This window comes from Diceros bicornis, chromosome 14 (genome assembly GCF_020826845.1).
Source record: "Diceros bicornis minor isolate mBicDic1 chromosome 14, mDicBic1.mat.cur, whole genome shotgun sequence".
Lineage (NCBI taxonomy): Eukaryota > Metazoa > Chordata > Mammalia > Perissodactyla > Rhinocerotidae > Diceros > Diceros bicornis.
The window spans coordinates 34,380,264-34,403,840 of record NC_080753.1 but is presented as its reverse complement, the minus strand read 5'-3'; the positions used below and the strand labels follow the sequence as shown (position 1 = coordinate 34,403,840).

The 23,577-nt window shown below is 51.2% G+C and overlaps 3 protein-coding genes across 5 annotated transcripts; 1 reads left to right on the top strand and 2 right to left on the bottom strand.

Annotated features, from left to right (window-relative positions):
* Window positions 1-876: 876 nt before the first annotated feature.
* Window positions 877-4,613, top strand: TUBB (tubulin beta class I). Its single transcript, XM_058554879.1, has 4 exons — window positions 877-1,094; window positions 2,520-2,628; window positions 2,973-3,083; window positions 3,379-4,613. The coding sequence occupies exons 1-4, from the start codon at window positions 1,038-1,040 to the stop codon at window positions 4,434-4,436; spliced, it is 1,335 nt and encodes a 444-aa protein (XP_058410862.1). The 5' UTR covers window positions 877-1,037; the 3' UTR covers window positions 4,437-4,613.
* Window positions 4,614-6,500: 1,887 nt separating this feature from the next.
* On the bottom strand, window positions 6,501-16,848 carry FLOT1 (flotillin 1). 3 transcript variants are annotated; one of them, XM_058554864.1, is made up of 13 exons: window positions 16,699-16,848; window positions 16,289-16,392; window positions 15,923-15,998; window positions 15,747-15,837; window positions 15,321-15,464; window positions 15,063-15,182; window positions 14,879-14,974; window positions 14,503-14,655; window positions 8,828-9,009; window positions 8,580-8,625; window positions 8,341-8,478; window positions 7,928-8,092; window positions 6,501-6,961 (listed from the first exon to the last, which is right to left on the bottom strand). In XM_058554864.1, the coding sequence occupies exons 2-13, from the start codon at window positions 16,332-16,334 to the stop codon at window positions 6,932-6,934; spliced, it is 1,287 nt and encodes a 428-aa protein (XP_058410847.1). In that variant the 5' UTR covers window positions 16,335-16,392; window positions 16,699-16,848; the 3' UTR covers window positions 6,501-6,931. The 3 variants fall into 3 exon arrangements, with proteins under 3 accessions (XP_058410847.1, XP_058410848.1, XP_058410850.1); XM_058554865.1 differs by having other exon boundaries at window positions 16,289-16,370; XM_058554867.1 differs by having other exon boundaries at window positions 16,289-16,348.
* Window positions 16,849-17,312: 464 nt separating this feature from the next.
* Window positions 17,313-18,607, bottom strand: IER3 (immediate early response 3). The gene is made up of 2 exons (XM_058553986.1): window positions 18,365-18,607; window positions 17,313-18,274 (listed from the first exon to the last, which is right to left on the bottom strand). Exons 1-2 carry the CDS (start codon window positions 18,572-18,574, stop codon window positions 18,014-18,016), a joined length of 471 nt encoding a protein of 156 aa, XP_058409969.1. The 5' UTR covers window positions 18,575-18,607; the 3' UTR covers window positions 17,313-18,013.
* Window positions 18,608-23,577: the final 4,970 nt, after the last annotated feature.

Sequence of the window (23,577 nt, the reverse complement as noted above, 5' to 3'; positions counted from 1 at the left end):
AAGACACTGAAATTCTATCAGGCATCCCACCCCATAGTTCTGTTTGACAAGACCACAGTGTCTTCAACGCTGCTCTAAGGCCCAGATCCCCTACACGGAAGGAAACTTCTGGCTTCACAGATCCCAGATATCAGCTTCTCTAAACTATTCAACTTATTCTCTGAACGTAACCTCCGGACAATTACATCTCTATCCTGAAAAGCCCCTGTTGCAATTTTGTTTCTCTTTCAAAATATTATCATTAGAAAACTCCCAAAGAAATAGGAGGGCAATCCCCTCCTTCTTCCTGAGTATCTGGGGGAGCGGCGGCTTACTGGAGTTCATGCCTTGGGTCACCAAAGGACCAGCTGTTAGATAGCAGAGCAGGGTGCCGCATTTCTCCCCAGTTTTCGCTGAGCTAAGCAGTCCTGTCTTCCCAAGAGCTACCGCCGCGGGGAGCTTTCAGGGCGTGCCCACTCCTTCCAACGCCTGGCACTCCAGGGGTCCCAAATCCTGTATCCCCGAAAACGACGCTCTTTTTGTACAAAAAACTCAGGCATAGAGGAAAGAAATCGTACGCAAGGTCATTTTTTCATAAAATACAAAAAAAGTCCAAAACCAAAAACCCGGTACCCACCCATTCGTCCCTTCATTTTGCAGCGTGGACAACAATAGAGGACTACAACTCCCAGAGCTGACTGCGTTCGTCCACTCGCGCAGAGACCAATGGACGTCTGATACATGACCAGCATCGACTAATCAGGGCCAGCCTCGATGAAGCTTTGTCTCCCCACCGCGGCGCGGAGCGCGTTCTCCCGCCTTCCCACCCCGGCGCAAGCGCGCCCCGCCCTGCCAGCCTTCCCTCCTGCGCCCTCCCCTCTCCTTTCTCCCTCTCAGAACCTTCCTGCCGCCGCGTTCGGACCTCGCTGCTCCAGCCTCCGGGGCACGTCCCATCCTTCCAGCCTGCGGCCAGCAGCAGAGAAAAAAAACCCCACATATCGTTTTCTTGCCCCGTACACACCTTGAGGCGAGGAAAAGAATTAAAATAAATTTTAAACATGAGGGAAATCGTGCACATCCAGGCCGGTCAATGTGGCAACCAGATCGGTGCCAAGGTAAGGATTTTAAACCTCTTTTAACTATATTTCTTTTTCCGAAGGAAAAAACCCGGACAAATGATAAAGAGTGGTTGTAGGACATTTGCACTCTTCATCTTTAGCCAAGCTTTGCCAAAAAAAGTTTTATATATATAATACCCATTTGTTGCTAGAATTTGCTCTTAAGAAAATGGGGAATGATTTTTTTTTGGCAGGCTCATTTTGGGGAAGCCATTAAAAGCACCCTTCAGATTTAGGGGGCGGGAAGACCGAGGTTCTGCAAGCTTTTACTTAAAGAGGATCTCCTAACGGTCTGAAGACTGGGGAGGGAGGGACATGCGGAAACAGTCCGAGACAAAGCGAGGCGAGGTTTTCCCCGGGTGCATCTCCCTTGGCGGGGCTTTATGTGGCTAAGCCGGAGGAGGAAGGGACGAGGCTGGGCGGGCAGCTGCAGAGAGCTGGGATCCCAAGGTGGGGGACGCGGTGGGCCACTGGGTTGCACTACGCGTTACCATTCACAAAAGATCGGGGCTCTCCGCGCGCCCGCGATCCCCGAGGGGCGGTCCGGTAGTTTTTCGTGGATGGAAGGCTAACATGTGCTTGATTAATTTTACTTTCTTTGATTTCCCCTTAAAAGAGACCCTTTTAGGGAGTGAACAGATGAGAAAGAGGGCGGGAGAAAAGGAGGGGGTCGTTTTCTTTAAAGGGTCCCTTACGACTAAAGGATGGGAGAAAGGAAGGTGATCCTCATTTAAAGCAAGGGGGGAAAAGCGAAGGAATAAAATTCGAGGCCAAGGGGGGATTTTTTTTTTCTTTTGCGCGCGGTTACAGTGTAGCGGGGGAGGGGCGGGAGGAAGTGCGGCTGCTACGTTGTAGCAGAAGGGCGGGGCCCGGGCGCCCCTTGGCGCGCCGGGACAATGCGGCCCTGAGGGCCGGCCGGGGGCGCGCGAGCCCGAGCCGAGCCCCGCCCCTGGCGCGCGGAATTCGCGCCTCGGCCCCGCCCACGCTCGGCGCCTCTTTGTTGGCTGCTCGGCGTGCGCGTGCGCCGCAGTCACGTGGCGGGGGGCGGGAGGTGGTCGACTGCTGCAGCGGCTCCTTTCTGCGTCTCCCTGGCTCTTTGTGCGCTGCGTGGAGGGGCGGTGCCCAGCGTGGGGGGGGGCGGGGAGGGGCTCTTATCCAGTCTACTCTGCCGCCTCCATCCTCTCACCCCGGTTCCTGCTATCCCCGGGCACGCCCAGCCGCACATCATCTCATCCCAAGTAGTGGAAGCTGCGGCTTTCCCGGGGGTGCGGTGTCTAGGCGAAGGGTGGGGCAGGCAGATAGAGGGGATGCCGGGCCCTGGAACAAGACCTACCACAGGCGTGTCTGGAATTACAGTGGTTGCGAGGAGGCATAATTGGTTGGGACCTGAGCCATTGAGGGTTCATTGCTCTCCCCCGACAGTTCTGGGAGGTGATCAGTGATGAACATGGCATCGACCCCACCGGTACCTACCACGGGGACAGCGATCTGCAGCTCGACCGCATCTCCGTGTACTACAATGAAGCCACAGGTGAGGGCAGGAGCCCGGGAAGCTCGGGTCCCATCTCCTCTCCCACTTCTCTGGGGTTGCTCTTCATCCCTGGAGACCCCTTTACCCTTTTGGATGAATGCATCTTTTTGTTTTTGAGAACTTGATTTGATTCCCCACCATCTTGGCGAAAGACTGGCTCTGCTGCCACCTGGTGGCAGCGCCTGGAACCAGAAGTTTGGGCCCCGACTGTCTGCCAGCCCCGATTTATTTTTTTTTTTAATTTTTTAATTTTTATTGAGGTGACGTTGGTTTATAACCCAGCCCCGATTTGTTTACCTTATTCCTGCCTGCCACTTTTCACTCTTCTACTTTCTTCCCTGTAGGTGGCAAATATGTTCCTCGTGCTATCTTGGTGGATCTGGAACCCGGGACCATGGACTCTGTTCGCTCAGGTCCTTTTGGCCAGATCTTCAGACCAGACAACTTTGTGTTCGGTGAGTTATACGCATTAGTAGATACCGTCATATTCACTTTATTTGGGTGCAAGGAGACAGCAAGAGATTGGAGACGATTGTTGTATGGGAGAGCTTGTTCAGGGCTGTGTTCTGAAATCTGTAATGGAGTGTGAAGTTGGGAGTGCCCTAGATGGTAATTATGGGGGGCATGTATCACAGGTGAGCGAGACAGAAGATACATCTAAGGGCATTATTCCAAAAGTTGGAAGGTGGAAATACGGTCTTGCATCTTCCACACTTTACTAATCAAGCTTGCCTCCTGACCCCATTCCAGGTCAGTCCGGGGCAGGCAACAACTGGGCCAAGGGCCACTATACAGAGGGGGCCGAGCTGGTTGACTCGGTCCTGGACGTGGTTCGGAAGGAGGCAGAGAGCTGTGACTGCCTGCAGGGCTTCCAGCTGACCCACTCGCTGGGCGGGGGCACAGGCTCTGGAATGGGCACCTTGCTCATCAGCAAGATCCGAGAAGAGTATCCTGACCGCATCATGAACACCTTCAGTGTGGTGCCCTCACCCAAAGTGTCTGACACTGTGGTTGAGCCCTACAACGCCACCCTCTCCGTCCATCAGTTGGTAGAGAACACCGATGAGACCTACTGCATTGACAACGAGGCCCTTTATGACATCTGCTTCCGCACCCTCAAGCTGACCACACCAACCTACGGGGACCTGAACCATCTCGTCTCAGCCACCATGAGCGGAGTCACCACCTGCCTCCGCTTCCCTGGCCAGCTCAATGCTGACCTCCGCAAGCTGGCAGTCAACATGGTGCCCTTCCCACGTCTCCACTTCTTCATGCCTGGCTTTGCCCCTCTAACCAGCCGTGGAAGCCAGCAGTATCGGGCCCTCACTGTGCCCGAACTCACCCAGCAGGTCTTCGATGCCAAGAACATGATGGCTGCCTGTGACCCCCGCCATGGCCGGTACCTCACTGTCGCTGCTGTCTTCCGTGGGCGGATGTCCATGAAGGAGGTAGATGAGCAGATGCTCAACGTGCAAAACAAGAATAGCAGCTACTTCGTGGAATGGATCCCCAACAACGTCAAGACGGCTGTCTGCGACATCCCGCCCCGTGGCCTGAAGATGGCTGTCACCTTCATTGGCAACAGCACAGCCATCCAGGAGCTCTTCAAGCGCATCTCAGAGCAGTTCACTGCCATGTTCCGCCGGAAGGCCTTCCTCCACTGGTACACAGGTGAGGGCATGGACGAGATGGAGTTCACCGAGGCCGAGAGCAACATGAATGACCTCGTCTCCGAGTACCAGCAGTACCAGGATGCCACCGCAGAAGAGGAGGAGGATTTCGGTGAGGAAGCCGAAGAGGAGGCCTAAAGCAGAGCCCTATCACCTCAGGCTTCTCAGTTCCCTCGGCTGTCTTCCTCAACTGCCCCTTTCCTCTCCCTCAGAATTTGCGTTTTTCTGCCTCTATCTTTTTTCTTTGGGGGGGGGGGTTCTAGAACAGTGCCTGGCACATAATAGGCGCTCAATAAATATTTGTTGTTTGTTGAATGTCTCCTCTCTCTTTCCACTCTGGGAAACCTAGGTTTCTGCCATTCTGGGTAACCCTGCATTTCCTTCCAGTGCCCACTTCTCCCATCTGTCCAGTTAATGTGTCTCTCTCTCTTTTCAAGATAATTCTCCAAGAAGCTGGGTCTCGTCCAGATCGCATTTAGAACCATGTGTTGAAAGCCCAGATGGATGGCCACCATCCTAAGCCCATGTGGTGGCCAAGGAGAAAGGAAACCAAGCTAACTGGCAGGCAGAAGTCCCTGCAAGGAAGGGGTGGGAGTTTCCATTCTAGAGCAGTTTTGGAGAGGGGGATCCAGGCTGTTGCAGTCATAATTTCCAGATACTTCCTGCTCCTCTCTCAGCTTCGGGGGAGGAGTTAACAGTAAGATAATACTGTTATCTCCATTTTCAGTCTCCCTCCAAGCCCTGTCCTAAGATGTTTCCTTTGCAGAGGTCTCCCCTCCTGCCAAGTGGGTCCTCCCCTCTCCCACTTGACCTCCTTCACACATCTGCTTCTTTCCTTTTCCCTGATTGGAGAAGGGGAGACCAGCCTTGGTCCCTAGGCTTCCAGAAAGACCCTCCCCATCCCCACCTTTTATTACCCAAAAAAAGGAATACCCACCCTGCTGGATATGTATGGGAGGGTGTACTGCCACCTAAATGTGAGTCATTCCCCAGAGGAGAGGGGACAGGATACCATCTTTAGCAACATCTCATCTCTTCCTTTTGCTATGGCCTTTTCCCTACCCTTGGTTTTGTTCTGTTCTACTCTTCCAATTTCTATTTTGTGTTGAACTTGCTGCTTTTTTTCATATTGAAAAGATGACATTGCCCCAAGAGCCAAAAATAAATGGGAATTGAAAAAAATATTGAGAGACGTGTGCTCATTTAGGGAAGGATTACCAGTGGAGGCAGGGAGCTCACATACTCGGCTTTCCATGAACTGAGAATATCCTAATACTTGACTGACCTTCATAGCTTAATTCCTGGTACCCAAACCACCAGCACCAGACTTCATACCTGGGATAGGCATAAACTCAGATGCAGCATGTAGGGATAGAGGTGGGACTGAGACGAATGTCAAGTAGTACAAAAGTGGTTCCCAGACCAGATCAGCACCCCCTTGGAACTTGTACAAATGCAGATTCTCAGGCCTGCCCAGATGTACTGAACCAGAAACAGGTTGGACCCCAGCAGTCGGTTGTAACTGCTCCAGAAGAATCTCATGAATGCACAGTTGATGGCCGCTGTAACACCATTTCTAATGTACAGTGCACCCAGGGTTCCTTTGGGTTTTCTGTAGTCCTGTGGGTATAACTAGTAGGGGTGCCACATCACGTTCCCATTCTAAACTGACTGCTCCGCCTAATACCTCCTGCTTCTAAGTGCACAAAAGAACAGTCTCAAAGCTACCCTGGAAACCTAACAGTCAATTTAATTTCCCTTGGCCATATTTTCATATTTTCACTAGGGACTAGTGCAATTCTCAACACTCCTTCAATTTCAGCATGCTTTTCTGACTAAAACCAACTTGGGAAAAAAGATACTACTTTTTTTTTTTTTTTTGATGAGGAAGATTGGCCCTGTGCTAACGTCTGTTGCCATCTTCCTTTTTTTTTTGCTGAGGAAGATTTGCCCTGAGCTAACATCTGTGCCCATCCTCCTCTATTTTGTATATGGGATGCTGCCACAGCATGGCTTGAGCGGTGCGTAGGTCCACGCTGTGGACCTGAACCTGCAAACCCGGCACTGCCAAAGTGGAGTGTGCAAACTTAACCACTATGCCACTGGGCTGGGCCCTCTACAACTCTTAACCATGTATAAGTATTGCCTTTCTCCCATTCTAAAAAGCCTATTAAATGCAATGGAGCAAGCTACATTCTAGCATTCATTTTGAATTAGTTCTGCTTTATTAAGTTAATTGTTCATGAGTATCAGTACTTGTTAACAGCATTTTATTTGACAAGTAAAGCTGAGAACCTCCAGGCCATCCCTCAGTCTTGGTCAGGAAGGAATTCTGGACAACAGGCTCACGCAGTCTAATTAGGAAGTAAAAGTTAAATAAGTTTGGCATGGGACATGATAATCGGAAGGCTGGCATGGGAGCCCTGGGGCCTGGCATTCTTGGCAGTGTGGGATTGGGAGGGGGAGCAACCTTTCCCCCTCCAAGGCAAGGCACAGGCTATTTGGCAAGGAGAGATGAGGGGAGGAACCCCACTGTCAGGACATGCTCAGAGAAGCCAGCTGAAGTGCATGCAACATGGGGACCGTTTAGGCAACGTGAGCCATGAGGCTGAGCAGCGGCGAAGATTGAGGGCTCAGGCTGTTCGCAAAGGCTTGTGGTTCACCTGGCAAAAAGACAACAGTGGATGACACTTGGGAACCAGGTACCTGCTCTCCCAGGCCCCCATTTGGATGAATGGGCTGCAGGGAGGACATGCACTTCTAGGAGTCTTCTCGTTTTTTCTGGCATCCCACCTCACTCCTTCACCAAGCAGTCCTTAGGATCCATGTTTAACAATGAATTACTCAAAGAGGGTGGAGGGGCCGGAGCCCTGCTTGCACAGACCCTCCTTAGCTCCCAATCTTCCACTGCAGGCCTCAAGGAGGCTCCAAGGAACCCACCTGAAAGTCACTGATATAGCCCAATGCTTTTATTTATACATGTTTTTTTCTTTAACACACTCATATAGTACTTACTAAGTGCCAGGCCCTGTTCTAAACACTTTGCAAGTATCTACTCATTTAATCCCCTTAACCATTCAACAGGGTAGTTGCTATTATTCACCCGATTTTAAGGTGAGGAAACAGGTACAGAGAAGCTGGTAACTTGTCCAAGGTGACAGCTAGCATGCACTGGAGCCAGGATCCACACCAAACAGTCTGGTTCCAGGGCCTGCTCTCTGACCACTACCATGATCTACAGGCACCAAGAAAAGCACTGATATGCCTTGGAATTAATTAATTGTCAACAGGCTGCAACCAGTTCGTTGTACTAGTAGGGTGACCATAAGCACAGGCTCTAGAGACAGGTGGCCTGGGTTTGAAGCCCAGCTTCACTGGCTGTGTGACATGGGCTAAGTTATTGAACATGTTGGAGTTCAGTTTCTTTACCTTGTAAACTACTACATACCCCAAGGGTAGTTTGATTAAAAAAAAAAACACTTGTGTAGAAGCTTAGTACTGACTGGTACATAGAAAGCCATTAATAAATGTCATTGGCCCCCAGGCCTCCTGGGTGCTGCTCCCACTGTGTCACATGCCACAGGAACCCAGCAATTCTGCTCCACAGCCCCCACCCTAGAGATCCTCACCTGGGAGATGCTGATGCCTGTGAGTCTCTCCACACTCTCCGGCAGGCGGCTCAGGATGTCCAGAACTTCCCCGGTCACTTTGGCTGCCCCCATGGCTCCACTTCCACTGGACACCAGTGTGATCTTATTGGCTGAGGTCAAGGGACCACTGATCTCCTCTGCCACCTGGTAGGTGAGATGCCCACTCAGCACCTGTGGCCTGACCATACCCCTCCTAGAACGCCTTACCCTGGGTTTTAAGACCCTTGTCCTTCACTTTGGTGAGGATCATCCTTTCTCACTTTGGGCATTGGCTTATAATTCCTACTCCTAATTTAAGGTCCCCTAGCCTGGTTTTCCCCAAGCCCCTCATTTCCCCCCAGCCTCATTCCCTGGTTCTGTTCCTCCTCTCCTGGTACCCACACAACCCCGACCTGGGGCAGCTTCTCTAGCAGCATGTTCAGCTGAGCTGCCTCCTCATACAGCTGGAATGCTTCGGCCTTCTTGGACATTTGCTCGGCCTCGGCCCGGGCTCGGGCCCCTATGGCAAAGGCCTCAGCCTCCCCACGCATCTGAGAAGGGTGCAGGATGTAGTTAGAGACAAGAAACCCCTGTTGTGGAGCAGCAACCCCCGCTCCCTCCACAAGCCAGTAAGAGCCACCTCCTAACTCACCCGCACAGACTCAGCTTCTGCCTCCGCCTGCATAATCAGCTGAGTCCTGGTCAAAGAAGGGAAGTGGAGGGAGGAGCTGAGGAGGGGCCCTTACTCCTGGGAGAAAGACAGGCCCTGAGCTGGAAAGACAGAGGCTTCTGCACCCTGAGTTCCATACAAGGAGTCCAGGTTGCGAAGGCCTCAGCTCTTCATCTGGGGATGCCCAGGTGGTGAAGGAGCCAGAAGGGGGCCAGGGAGGGGGCATTTACCTCTCTGCCTCGGCTAGGCGCTCCAGCCTGTAGCGCTCGGCTTCTGCTGGCTTCCGAACTCGGGCCTCCAGCTCCTTCTCTCTGCGGGCGATCTCCTGCTCCTGCACTGCCACCTGCTGGGCCCGCTCCACCACTTGCACCTGTACTCTCTGCTCCTCGATCTGCTGCTTAGTCTTGGCCACCTGGGTAGGAGGGATGCTCAGCATCAGAGCTAAAGAGCAAGTGCCCAGGGCCAGGGCTCCAGGGTAGGATATAAAAACAGAGTAGGTACATGAAGTCGGTCCCCAGTGGGCTCAGCCAGCCCAGTGGAGTCCAGTTCCCATACAGGTCCAAGGCTTGGCCCGTGGGGTGGCCTGATCCTCCTTCTCAGAGCCAGTATCAAGGTTAGGGCATTCCCCAGGCAGACTCAGCGTCGGAGCTGGATAGGGCTGGGACCCAGTCCCTGTTCTTCCTCAGACCAGGTGAAGTGTCCCTCTGATGAGCTCCCATACTAGTCTATTTCTCCACCGTGTCTCCCTCTGGGGTATGAGCACCTAGAGGGCACTGAGCACATGGTGGCCATCTTCTCCCTGGAGTCTCGCTCAAATCCACCCACTCTCTCCATCTGTGCTGCTGTCACCTTAGTGCGAGCCACCGTGAACTCTAGCCCTGACTAACAATAGCCTCCTACTGACTTTCTTTTTTAGGGGGCCATGTGTGTGTCTTTTTCATTTTTGTCTTTTGTATATGGTACAAATTCAAAAGAAAAAAGTAAACAATGAGAAGTAAGGCTTCCTCCCACCTATTTCCTCAAACCACCTTGTTCCTTTCCCCGGAAGCAACCACTGTGACCAGCTTCTCGTGTGTTCTTCCAAGGACATTCTAAGCATCAACAAGAATGTGTATATATAGAATTCCCGTTATTTAGGCAGGTTTCATTTTCTTATTCCTTTGTAGAGTACAGGGATCAGAAGGCTCTTGCCAAGATGTTGGTGAGGAGAGGTACTGGGGAGGAACACACTTCTTTACTGTTTCATTGCTCTGGCTCAACCACGTCCATCATCCCTGTGGGTCTCATTAATAAAGAGATGGCCCTGCCTTTACTGGTCCCATCTGTTCACTGCGGAGGAAGGGTGCTTCTGGACATGGCACCCTGGACTGTCTCTGACTCTAAAATTTCAAACCAGTTCCAAACTGGACTAGTTGCTCTCTACCCCAGTGTGCAGGATCATATCTCTCTGCATTGGTGCCCTTCCTCTCTCTTGTCTAGGACCTCTTGGTGAAACAACCTCCAGTAGCTTCCTCAGAAAGAGTATGTGGGCAACAAGTGTTCTGAGATCTTGCTTCCCTGAGATGTTTATTTAACCCTTCTATTTGAATGACTTAGGTTGAGCACAGGTTACTATGTTGGAATTCATTTTCCATCAGAATTTTGAAGGCATTCCTCCATAGTCTTCTAGCTTCTTGAGAAATCTGAAGACATTTTGATGCCTGACCCTTTGTTTGAGATCTGTTCTTTCTCTCTGGAAGCTTTTACATCTTTTCTTTGTTCTCAGTGTTCTGAAATGTCACAGTGTAGATGTTCTTCATTCATTGTGTTGTGCACTTGCAGAATCGTTTCAATCTAGAAAGTGACATCCTTCAGACTAAACATTTTTGAGTTTTTTCATTGGTGATTTCTTCCCATTTGTTCTGTTGGATCTCCTGGACTGGTCTCTAATATTTTTATCTTTTCTAATTTTTCCATCTGTTCTGTTCTATTTTCTGGGAGATTTATTAGAATTTCTCTTTCAACATGATTTCTTCCCCCATTTCTGCCATCTTATTAATTTCTAAAAGACCTTTTTTGTTTTCTGTTCTATGTCTTGATTTCCTGTATGTCATTTCTTTTCTTATCTCACTGAGAGTATTAAATCTTTTTTTAAAGCTTTCTTCTCCCTGCATAGTATGGTTAAAATTAATAAAGGAAACCTCAACTAAAATTGGAGTCAGGAAGGCCTGTAGAGGGAGCTCTCATGCCCTACCACATCTGGTCAATTGCAGTGTCAGTTAATTACAGCCAGTTACAGACCCTAACAGGAAGAGCCATAACAGTGCACTCCCAAACAGGAAGTGCACTTACTTGACTGCTCCAGCAGGAGGAAGATTTCCTTCTTGCCTAACAACAGGCACAGCCAATAGAAACACAGCAGCTCAGCAAATAAGCCATGATCACCTCAACTTGCTTTCCTCCAATGAACTTTCATGTTTTACTTGCTGATGATTTCCTGTCTCCCTCTCCTTTCTATAAAAGCCTTCCATGTTGTGTAACCCCTCTGAGTCTCTCTGCTTGCCAGATGAGATGCTGCCTGATTCATGAATCGTTTAATAAAGCCAATTAGATCTTCAAATTTACTCAGTATAATTTTGTTTTTTTAACAGTATGTGTCCTTCAAATTGCTTTGCTCTGTTTGTGGTTTTGGTCTCAGACTACCATGTTGCAGGACTCCCTCATGTATCAGGTAATGCTTGGTTGTCTGCTCACGGGTGAAGAAGGTCTAAAAGACTGAAAGGAAGCTCTGGGTATGTGGGTGAGGCTTGTTCACTTTTAGCTTCACTCTAGGATGATCTGGGCAGGCCATTTGCTGAGGAACCACTGATCTTTAAGTTTTTTCTTTTGGATTGGTCATGTTCCCCAGAGCAGTCTTCTGATCTCTTCTTTGGAAGATAGAGAGTCTGGGAGCCAAGTAGGGTGAGGGGGTTAGGGGAGTCCGCCAGCATTTAGCATTCAATAGGCATATGGTCACTTCATGCCCCTGCTACTGGTAAAGTACCAGCCCCTCACCTGTGACTGGCAGGCCCCAGGTCACATCCTCTGGTTTACTTTTGTCAGATAATAAACCTCCAGATGTCTGCTGGGGCAGAGAAGGGACCATTACCCAGAGGCAGGGAGCCAGAGAGGGGCTCTGAGAAGTCACTTTTCACCTGTTTCTCCTTATTTCAACAGCCTTCGTCACAAATCCAGAGGCCCCTGGTGCTGCCAGCTCCTGAGCCTCAGATCATTTCACTGTTTTCTCCCTGTAGCTTTGCACTCAGCTGTCTCAGGCTTGCTTAGCCAATTATCATGGCTTTTCAGCTTTCAAAATGATGCCCTGATTTCTGTTCCTTCTGTTCATCTTTATCTTTTCTTTCTCTCTTTTTTTAAAATCACTCTGTGGTTTTAGTGAGGTTTTAAGAGGGAGTGCAATTAGCTGCATTTATTCAATCCATCATCTTTGAAAAAGCTTCTGATTCATCTCCCTGCTTCCTCTCTTCTCTTTTGATAATCAATTCTCCACACAGGCAGCCAGTCTGATCCTTGTAAAAATGTAAATTAGACCATAGTACCTCCCTGCTTAAAGTTCTACAATAGTTTTCCATTGTGCTTTGAATTCTCTTCTAAGTCTCCATCACGGCTACCCGAACTCTATATGAGCTGGCCCTGCCTACTTCTTCTCACTCACAGCACACCAGCCACACTAGATCAGAAACCTCCTTTCTGTTCCTGGGACATGCCAAGCTCTTTCCTACCCCAGGGCCTTAGCACGTGCTGGTCTCCCTGCTTAGCCACTAGCCACATATGGCTATATAAATTTAAATTAATTAAAATAGAATAAAATGTAAAATTCAGTTCCTCAGTCACACTAGCCACATTTCAAGTGCTCAACACCACAGCACAGATATAGAGCATTTCCATCATCACAGAAAGTTGTATTTGACCAGCACTGGCCTAGAATGCTCTTGGCCCACAACTCTATACTGCTGGCTCTTTCTCATCTTTGGGTTTTATCTCAGCCTCACTGAAGCTTTCTCTGACCACCCTGGACCTAATATAGTACTCCCCCACTGCTTTTCACATCACCCTGCTTATTTCCCTCATCGCACTTAAACAAGATAATTAGAGCCTGTGAAGGTTATTTACTTGCCTATTAACTGTTTTCCGTGTTACAATGTAAACTCCATGAGGGCAGGAACATTTTTATCCATACTTATATCTTCACCTCCAAAACAACGTCTGGCACATAACAGGCACTTATTAGATATTTGCTGAATGAATCCTTATTTCCCCAGCACCTAGCACAGAGCCTAGCACAAAATGAGGAACTGATAAAAACTGAATGGAGCCCAAACCAGCCCAATCTGTTGATCTGCAGACAAGGAAAGCCATGTTTAGAAGGTTAAGGACCTTATCCTTAGATGGGTTAAGTCCCACCCAAGCTAGTGGTTATCACTATGTTAATGATTCTCAAACACAAATGTATACATGAATCACCTAGGGATTTTGTTTAAAGCCAGATTCTGATTCAGTCAATAGGGCTGGAGCCTGAGATTTTGTATTTTTAACAAGCTGCCCAGTGATGCTGATGCTGCTGGTAGGCGGTCCACACTTTGAATAGCAAAGCTCTATGCCACACGCAATTACCTGTATACCACCCAGGAATGAAATACCATAACTAAAGGTGTTTTGCACCTCATTATGCTTTCAGCCTGTATCAATTCTTGGCAAAAACAAATTTCATCATATTGCTATCCTTTGAGTAAAGGTCTCAAAGTACAGTTAATTCTCATTATTCATGGTGGTTCTGCTCCATAAACCATAAAGTAGCCATGAACACTGAATTCGCAAATACTTATTCTGCTCCTATTAGGTTCCTGTGAGCCACTGGCCCCAGCATTTTCACCAACAGATCAATGTATAACCTTGTTTTACATGTATTTCTGTTTAAAGACACCTTATGTGATATATATTGTTGATTCATTAACACTGACCTCACAGCCAACAGCACTATAACTCCTGCCTGAACAAAGCTTATCTAACACATGCCTTTTCTCCATAAGGCATACATCACAGCCTTCTTGCACTTAGGAACTCTAGACAGCACTTCAGCAGTAGGGTTGCAGGCCATTTTCCACCAAATCACCAACAAAGAGCACAAAAATGAGGCAGTAAATGTGTGAAAATGACACTGTTTACAGTATGAGAGCTGAAACAAGAAGGCAGAACATCTTGTTCAACCTCAACTGGAAACTGCACATCAGGCAACTCAAAATTTTCATCACTCTGTGCTTGTCTGCAAATGACCACACAAGCGCTGTGAGTACTGACTTTGGGGTTACCCATCAATTTTAGCGAGTAGGCAAATTCTCAAATACAGAATCCACAGATAAGGAGGACCGACTGTACCTCCTTGTAGTATCAAAGGCTGCCCACATCTCACTTTGCAAGATTCAACACCCAAGTCCATGTTTTCCTTCCTCACACCCTTCTTTGATCACTAGGCTGCTGTGAGCTCGTGGAGTGCCCTGTGCAGTTTAGATAAAGGCGCCCCTTCCTCTCCGTGGCTGCAGACCCATAGACCCAGGACAGAACGCACAGCTTGGCGAGTGGAGCGAGGGCTGGATCTTAGCTCTGGTTCACCTCCATCCAGGTGCCCTTATACAACCTGCCCCAAACATATGATCAGCCCTACTGATCATATCCCTTCTCGGCCTTTTCTTTGCTTTTCAGCTGACACGTTTAGGTCCTTTAAATCTTCCTTATATGGATGATGTGGATTAGAAATGGAAAGCCAGAACAAGGGGATCCGAGTTAGAATATGAGAAAGAGGGAGGGCCTAAAAGGAATGGGGAAGGGGAAGAGACCAGCCTGGCCATCTGCCCATCTTGGTGGCTCTGACCTGAAGCTGATAGGCCAGGTCAGCCTGCGCCCGGCGGGCGTTGACCTCGATGTCATACGCGGCCTTCTTCAGCTCGTAGTCCCTCTGCGCCTTGGCCATCTCGATCTCACTCAGGTACTGAGCAGACACCTTTTCCTGCTTGGCTTGAGCCTCCTGTCCACACGGAGATCAGGTAGAAGTCAGAATGGGGAGAGGAAGGCCTCAGGGGGAGAACCTCCTCCCCGCCAGCTCCCCTGCCTTTGCCCCAGGCCTAGCCTCATCCAGGTCCTCTGCCAACCACTTCTACCAGCCCCTACTCAGTTGTGCCCCTTCCCTCCCCTCTCCCACCTGGTGCCCGATAAGCCCATGGTGTCCAAATGACCCTCATCTCTCTCACCCGGATCCCAGCATCTCTCTTGGCCTCTGCTTCCCCAATCCGAGCATCCTTTTGGACTTGAGCTGTTCGAGCCTTCCCCAAGGAGTGCAAATAGTTCTGTGGGAGAGATGCAGAAATCAGAGCCCTCAGGAGGGTTTAAGAGATGGGAGCAGGGAAGCAGAGAGGATCAACTGCCTAGGTTTACCTGGTCATCGTGAATGTCCTTCAGGGTGTAGCTAACCACGCTGATGCCCATGTTGACCAGGTCTGAGGAGGCCACTTTGAAAACTTGCTCTGAGAATTTCTGCCTGTCCTTATAGATTTCCTAGGATAACAGGGTGGTGGGAAGGAGGAACTTAAGCCCTCAGATTCTCTGGCCACTGTCTCCCACAGACTAGCTTGGTCCTTAGACCTCTCCTCACTCTGGCATCCCTTCCAGATCTCTCCCTGCCCTCAGGCCCACCTCTACAGTCATGTGGGCCATGATAGCCCTCTGATGGCCCTCCAGTGTCTCCAGTGCAATGTGGGCAATCTCAGCCTCTGTCTTCCCCAGGAACATCTGGCAGGCGGCTGCCAACATCTCCTTGTTCTGCCCCTGGATTTTCACCTGTAACCAGAGTAGGGGTAGAGAGAGTGTGGTAGTGGTCTCTTGAAGCCAGGGAGGAAGCAGAGAGAGAACGGGGAGCCCTCTAAGAGAGGCTTCTTCATCCCAGGGAGAACAGGGAGGAGGAGTCAAGCGCCTTGGGGGTCCCCGGAAAAGAGGAGACTAGCAGAGAAATTTCCCTGCAGGCAGAGGTTGGGAAGGCCATGGTCAGAAGATTCTTAATGTCTGGGGACAGTGAAGGTGATGGAGAAGTGGACTTCGGGGGAAAGACTCTGAAAGCCTCACCTGGGCAATGCCAGTGACTGAGATGGGGACCCCATGGCGAGTGTAAACCTTTTCACTCTTGACATTGAGGGTCAGTGTGTTGAGAGAGATCCTAGGGGAAAAGTGGGGGGGGGGCAGTGAGAAAAGGAGGAAAGAGAGAAAACTGGGGTCCCCTTCCCTGGTTCTCTTCTACCTACCTCTGGATTTTCTGGATGCAGGGCAGCACAAAGACACGACCTCCAGCCACCATGACTGGAGGGCTCCGGCAGAAACCTGCAAGGTAAGGCGGCAGTGAGCTGCGGTGGCCACGGCAGAGCTGGAATGTGGAAGACTGAAGAACTTGGAGGTGGACAAGCCTCACGAAAAAATCTGGGAGCTGGAGGTGGGCGGTCTGGGACTTGGAAGAATAGCGGCTGGGAATCACAAGTGGGTTGCTGGCAGCCATGGGGGACAGGGTGGGGCAGAAGGCTTGGAATGGGGAGCTGGTAGGGAGAGGGTGGAGGGGCACAGGCCAGACTCGGAGGGGTTTTGAGGTCACTCCCTGAGAAGAGAACAATGCTTACCGGAGACGACCATGGCCTCATTTGGGCCACAGGTGTGAAAAACCATGGCTCAGGTCGGAGCTGGAGCAGAGGGAGAGAAAGCCTTTGCGGAAAGCGAAGGGGCGCTGTGGAGTTCACAGGAGTGAGTCCTGTCCCTTCCCGTCAGTTCCGCCCAGTCTGCAGCCACCAAGGCCCAGTTCCTTCCGCACCCACGGTCCGCTGAGGCTCTTCCCGGCAAATCCCTCAGATCCCCAGCGACTCCCTCCCTTGGCTGCTCACGGCCACTCCTTTCCCTTTGCCGCGTCCTCGCCTTCAGTGAGGACCGTTTCTCCCTTATCTGATAAGGCTCTCCCGCACCTAGGAGCCCCCAGACCTTGCGCCACCCTCCCTGCTCCTCTGCAGCCCGACTCCATCTCCTCTCCCCCACCTACCTTCCGGGACGCGGGCGGCGGCCGGGCCGGGGTCCCGAGAAGAGCCGGGGGGGGGGCGCGGGGGAACCGGGAGCCGAGCAAGGAGCACCTCGCGCACGGCCTTCCTGGAACCTGGGCCCGCGCTCGCGCCCCCCACCCGGCCGCACCCTGTTGCAGCAACAGACACAACCCCGCCCCCGCGAGGGACCACCCTCCACCCCTCGGCTCCGCGCGCTCGGCCCGCCCCTTTCCCGGCAGGCACCGCTCGGGTCCGCAGCCCGCCGTCCGCCCCGCCCACCGGGGCAGCCTCGCGAGCCGATCTTCCCGAGCCGGAAGCCCCGCCCAGGCCGCTCCGCGCTCCGCCCCCGGGCGCGGGACTTGACCTCCGTGGGTCACCCCAGGGAGATTGCCTCATCTCGGGTTTGCCTCGCGCTACCTGGGGAAACCACAGACTGGGCAACGAACGACTGCATCCGGTCACCGGATGCTGGGTTCCGTGACTCCGGGAAGAGGCGCTTCGGGGCCCGGGGCAGAGCGCCTGCTGGGGACGTGGCCTCCCCACCCCCCCGCCCCCCGCGCCGGTCCCTGGCGCCAGAAGTGGGGAATTGTCGCTTGCAAAGACACACTCAAATGACTGCGGACAATAATCGAGTTTATTTGTGTTCACAGAACATACCGGGCGACCCCACAGCCGCCCCCTGACAGCTCACTGACCCGCGACCCCGCAGCCACCCCTTGGGGGCAACTTCGAAGGGCTCGAAGGCCAAAGACCGTATTCCCAACGGCCCGCCGAAGCCTCACACAGTAGACTCGCGGCGTTGAGATGCTGGAGGACGAAAAGGGCCAACCGTAAACCTGCGACCCACCACCGGCCTTGACTCTCAGCCCGGGGGCCCTCCCGGACCCGGGTCCTCTCCATTCCCTCTCCCTGCTTCCCTCATTTCTAGGCGCCCCGCCTCCATCAATCCCATAAAGCTCAATAAATACCGAGAGATCTGCACTTGCAGCAAGAGAGCGCATCTCGCTCCCTTGCATAAGTTAAAATAAATATTACATACACCCCTCCATCACCTAGGGGGGACATACATAAATACATATAAATATTAATGAGGAGCACTGAGAAATAAATTAACGCCGCTCTCCTTCTCCGCCCGGCCCAGCCCTGGCGTGTCGCGCTTGCCTCCTCCTAGGCGCGGGCTGTCGTCTCCGCTGTAGTGTTTGCTCTGAGTCTGAGTTGCCTCGGGACTCCCAGTTTGGGATACGCTCTCGCGCACCAGGTACACCTGGTGTTTCTTTAATTTTTCAGGTTCTTTTACGGGAGTGTGGGGAGTCGCGGTTAAAAGGCGGCCGGGTGTTGCTGGAGAAACGTGCTGAGGTCTAGAGAGTAGTCCGAGGGCTCCGAGGTCACATTAAGGGGCTCGAGGACCGGGGACGCAGGGGTAGGCGCGGGGGCCGCGGCGCTGGGGGCGACCTCCGGGGCCAGAGGTGCCGGCACACCCTCTTCAGCCATCAGGATCTGGCAGAAGATGACGGTGAGCAGAAGAAAGAGGAGCCTTTTGGCAGGGTTCGGATCCTCAGCGGGCAGTTGGCGCCGGACCTGAGGGGAGGCAACAAAGGGAACAGGTCAGCTCAGGGCCCCGGCGTCCAGCCGTTCCCCCCCCCCACTGTCCACTTCGACGACACTCACCACTCGCGGGTAGAGGACCCTGCGGCTGCGCTTTCGGTGCCCACGGAAGGCGCTAGGGCGCTTGGCGGGGGCCGTGGCGGGCTCCGGGAGAGGGTCGAAGGTGAAGATCTCGGGACCGGAGCCCCGCCTGGGCCCCGGGCTGGTGGAAGGGACGGAGGTCGGGGATCGCAGGACGGTCATGGTGGGAAGGGAGCTGCGGGAGTGACACATTTTGTCCCAAGCGAAGCAGAAGACCGAGTGCGGAGCGGCAGCTGCGCTGAACTAGTTATACTCGCCAGAGAACTGGGCGGGCCCTTTTCGACTCCACCCGCGGCCCGGAGCGGTTGGCCGGAGCCGAAGCCGGCTGGAAATTCCGCGGATGAAGCAAAGGGAGGGGGTGGAGAGTTGGCCTGTGCAACCCTAAGCACCCAAGTGTGTATGGAGAGTTGTGAGTGGGGATGGGCGAAATGCCGGGCTGCAGGCACATGTTGGGACATGTAGCAGCTGGAGAGGGTCCCACAGAGAGTTTAGAAGATGGTTCAGCCACAGGCCGCATCTCTGGGGAGGCAGGAGGGCTTACATAAGAAGTCTGGCCATCCCAAACTGCTGGCCACAATACTGACCCAGCAAGTCAGGGAACCACAGTTACACACGCACATTCACACACTTGTAAATACACATAGAAAACACACACCCGACGAGGGAAGTCAGTAAGAAATAGCCAAGAAGAAGAAGAGAAATGAACACGCTAGAACACACAGACACAACCCTGCCTGCCTTAGCGGGCACACACACACACACACACACCCCCCCACATTGTTGAGGCGGAAACATTTTTCCTTCTTTTTTTCCTTCTAGGTTCTTTGGTTGGTCTAATAATTAAATTGACATAAGAAATTAACAGGAGAAAAACAAATTTGCGTACCTATGGGAGCCTACCAAGACAGGAGACTCAAAGGCAGTCAAGCAATTGAGGCTTATATGCCATCCTGAGCTAAGAAATGGGATAGGGGCCTGGGGCTTTGAAGGGGAGGGGGGCAATTCACAGGAAGATAAGGAGAGCAGGTGTTTGGTAATCAGATGCTGGCCCTACCATGCAGGTAAGTCTTTCAGATAAAAAAGTTATCTCTGGTAATAGCTCTCTTTTCTGGGCCAGGCCCCCTATCTAAATTCTTTTAGGCAGTTAAGGGAGAAGTAAAAAGTTTTTCCTGAGTCTGCTGGGTCTTGATTGCCTCCAGCTCAAAATAATCCACATGCCGAAGTGGCACATTTTAGGGTGGCATGTTCTGATCCCCTTCAACATGCACATAACACACACACACACACACACACACACGCACAGGGCAAAAGTGCAGAGACTGCACAGGGACAACCCAGCAAAGCTACCCACTTAGATGTGTACAGAAATGTTGACACAGAGCTGGTGCAGAGGACCACAAAACACAAAGGCAAGCGCCACCCAGATTTGCCCCTTGTTGTATGGATCAAGTAACAAAATGTGCATGAAGAACATTTTAAACTGAGAGGTTACGCAGATGTTGTGGTAACGGTAATAACTCAGCTCAAGACAGAATGAACACATTTTCATAACTGCCTTAGAGACAGCTGCTCATGGACACAGATTTTAACATCTTTTGAGCATTTCTGGGGGCCAGGCATCCTGTTAAAGCCACTGTTGAGAGTACTGAGGTTGGTTTCAGCGTGTGTGCTGCTGAGTGGGGCCAGCCAGAGACAGCGGGCACCTCAGCCTTGCGGACCTTACTCTCTGGCAGAGGGAGGGGACTCTGACCAGGAGAACTCCCTGGAGGGTCCTAAGAAAATAGAAGACTAAGTATAAGGGGGACCCAAAAGAGCTAGTGTTCTAATCAATTAGGCGAGGCTTTGTGGAAGAGCAGCATTTGAGATGACCTTGCACAGTGGGCGGCATCATGGAGTCAGATGAGGAAGATGACTGTGAGAAAGCGAATGGAATCAGCAAAGGCCTTGAGCTGGAAAAGTACAGGATGTGTTTGGGGGAATCACAAGAAAAACAGTCCCAGAGTGAGTTTCCCGTAAAGGAGAAGTGGGAAGTAATGATGGCTGGAAGGAGCTGGGCAGAGTGGGGAGAGCTTAGCTGCCAGGCCAGGAGACTGGGTTTGACTCTAGACTGTGGAGTGTGTGGGTCACAGGATGACATAAAAGGAAGGCAGTTCAAGGTGGGAAGTGAGTGGGATGAGGAGTATGCCCTGGATGGGGAGACACTGAGGCAAGGACAGGAGGCTATTGGAAAGGTTCAGGTAGAAAGAAACAGGGGCCTGAAATGAGCCATGGCAGAGGGAACCAAGAGGAGGGGTGGCTATAAGAGACCTTCCTAGCATAAGATCACCAGAATTTAGCAATAAGATGGGTATCATTGGAGTCAGGGAGCATGGAGAGTGGGGGTGCTGACAGCAAGACGATGAGAGGATCAAAGCTGACTCCTGGGATTCGAAATACATCTGGCTCAGATCTTTACACCAGATCATATCATGCCTGGTGCACATGGCAAGCATATGTATGACCTTTTCCATTAGAGGCTGTGTCACACATATCTTTGTGTCCTCCATAGAACCCATTATTAAGAATCTTGATAAATGAAAGATGAAAATGCAGAACTATAAATGCACATATAATATTCACACACTGGCTGGATCACCGCAAGCTTTTGGGACATGGACACACTCCTTCAAACTCCATATACAATTTACAACATCTTAAGAAAAGCTGTGATAATCCTTATACAGACACCAAATGAGGAATACTTAAGGGCATTTCTCAACCTAGGATATGTGGGGAGGCAAAGGGGACAGCCCCACAATTGGAGATACATAATTACTGTATATACAATTGCTTCCTGGGTCTACGTGTCACTTTATTTTACACCCACTACTCCTGTCTAAACACACGAGGCCCCTTGAGCATTACACACTTCTTCCTGACAGGCATAAAACCCACCTCCTCTACAAACAAAGACACATCCCTTTCCCACGCCTACCATCATCTTTACATTTATAAAACCCAAGCACAGTGAGCCTGCACCCCAACCTACACCCTTCTTCTAAGACAAGTGGCACACTACACAATGATCAACATAAATACATGACTACTTGTAAGTGTGGACAGGCTCACATGATCACAGAGACATAAATTGGGAGTGAGGGGAGATGGTGATGATAGAAGAAAACTGGCTGGTGGGAGAGAGGGGGAGGCACCCAAGGTCAGGAATGCATAACTTGTTTATGATGGAAAATTTCTCCAGGGCATTAGGCAGGGGAGGGGAAATGAAGGGAAGATGTCAGGATCTTTGTTTCACTCTACCTCCCACATCTGGAATCCAGGCCTCCAGCTGGGCCTGTTTATCCTCACCATCCTCCTGGCACAGAGAGATCTTTCTTTATGGCAAGACCAAAATGGGACAAAGAGAAGAAGCGGAGAACCCGGATGGCTGGCCATTCCTTCTCAACCAATCCCATCCCCATTCCTGCTACCTTCAGAGAGCCAGGGCTCTGCCCCGCCCCCTCCTGCCACACAGGAAGCTGGAGAAAGGTTGAAAGTGAATTATTAAGCCATGAGGGGATGTGGGTTGAGGGCTGGGGGACGATTTAAGACCAGAAAGGACCAGGGGCTGAGACCAGCAGCTGTACCGGTTCTCACTGCCCCAATCCTACGGGAACAGGCCCTTAGCCTCTTCCACTTCCAGCTTTCCTCATTTCCTCCCCATCTTCCCAAGATCACAGTGTGCCTTCATTCTCCTCATTTCTTGACCTCCCATAACCTCTTTCTTAGCCCGTTGTTTATTTTCTTCGTAACACTCACCACAGTGGGGAATCATTTTATGGATTTGTTTACTTTTTGTTGTTGTCTGTCTCTCCCACGGGAATATAATCTCCTGGAGTATACAGGACCACATCCGCCCTTCCCTCATGATAGCTCTGTGGGATCTCCAGGACTTGGCCTTTCACCTAGTAGGGGCTTAATCAGTATTCTTAAATCGGTCTCCACTGAGGTGTCTGTATGGCTGTGTCCCTTCCGAGGCCCCCAAGCTTCATCTTCAAAGAGGAGTTTGGGAGATGCTCCACTGAGGCTCAGGGGGACCTGCCATTGGATCAGGACTAACTGTGCAGGTGACACATGGCAAAGCCCTCACCCTTCATAAGTCCCTGACATAAGAGTGAGTCACACCTGCTGCTCCACCTGGAGTACTGCTGCATGGCTGACCACAGGCTTGGCTAGGGGACAAAGATAATGGGAAGGAGGCAGAATGGGCAGGGGAGATGGAGACAGATATTTGGATGTGGGAGCTTCTGAGAGAGGGAAGCAGGGATACAGGGATGCAGCCAGGGGACTCAGGGAATGAAAACTGGATGCTCTGAGCTGGACCTGGAGGTTAGTAGATGTGGAATAACTATTTGTCCACTTGAGAGGAGTTTGAAACAGAGAGGAAACATGGGGTAGCAAAAAGAGCATATTATCATCTAGTGGTGTTAGAGGAAACTGAGTTTAAATTCCAGCTCTGCTGCTTATTAACTATGTGATATTGGGCCAGCTACTTAACTTCTCTGAAAATGTTTCCTCAATTGAAAAGTGGGCAACTTGGCTGTCAGGTTATTGCAGGGATTAAGGATATGATTACACTGCTCCTAGGCACACAGTAGGTGCTTCTGCTGTGGTGGCCATTATTATGGCTATGGGAAGAGGGCTACTTTGAAGCAGATGTGGGCAGCCATGAGCTAACCTAGGAGTAGGAGACCAGGATGAGAAAATAGCCTGCAAGTGCTAAGATCATCAAAGATACAATTTCTCTTTTTCTTTTCATCCCCTCTTCCCTCCCTCTCCATCTCAGGCAGGTTTTGTGGCTTTTTCTTTTCTCCAGAGAAGCAGTCTTCTGCGTTCCTAGTTCTTGTTCAGCCAATGCAAGTGATTTTAAACACCCTTCCCCTGGCCCCCCTACACACACATTCTAGCTGGAACAAACCTCGCCAGAGGGGTGGAAATATGGTGGGGTGGTGTGTTCTTGGCAGCAAGTTAATAAATAACCCCCAAAGACCTTCATTTGGGTCTCAGGAGGGTCAAGATCAGGCCCTAGCAGTTTTCCCTGACGCAAAAGGACGGCAAGAGTGCCCAGAGTGCCAAGGCAAGGTCACAGAAGAAGGTGGTGTCTCCTGCCCTGGGATGCAGCTCAGCCCTGCCCAGCCCGGCCCAGCCCAGTCCAACTC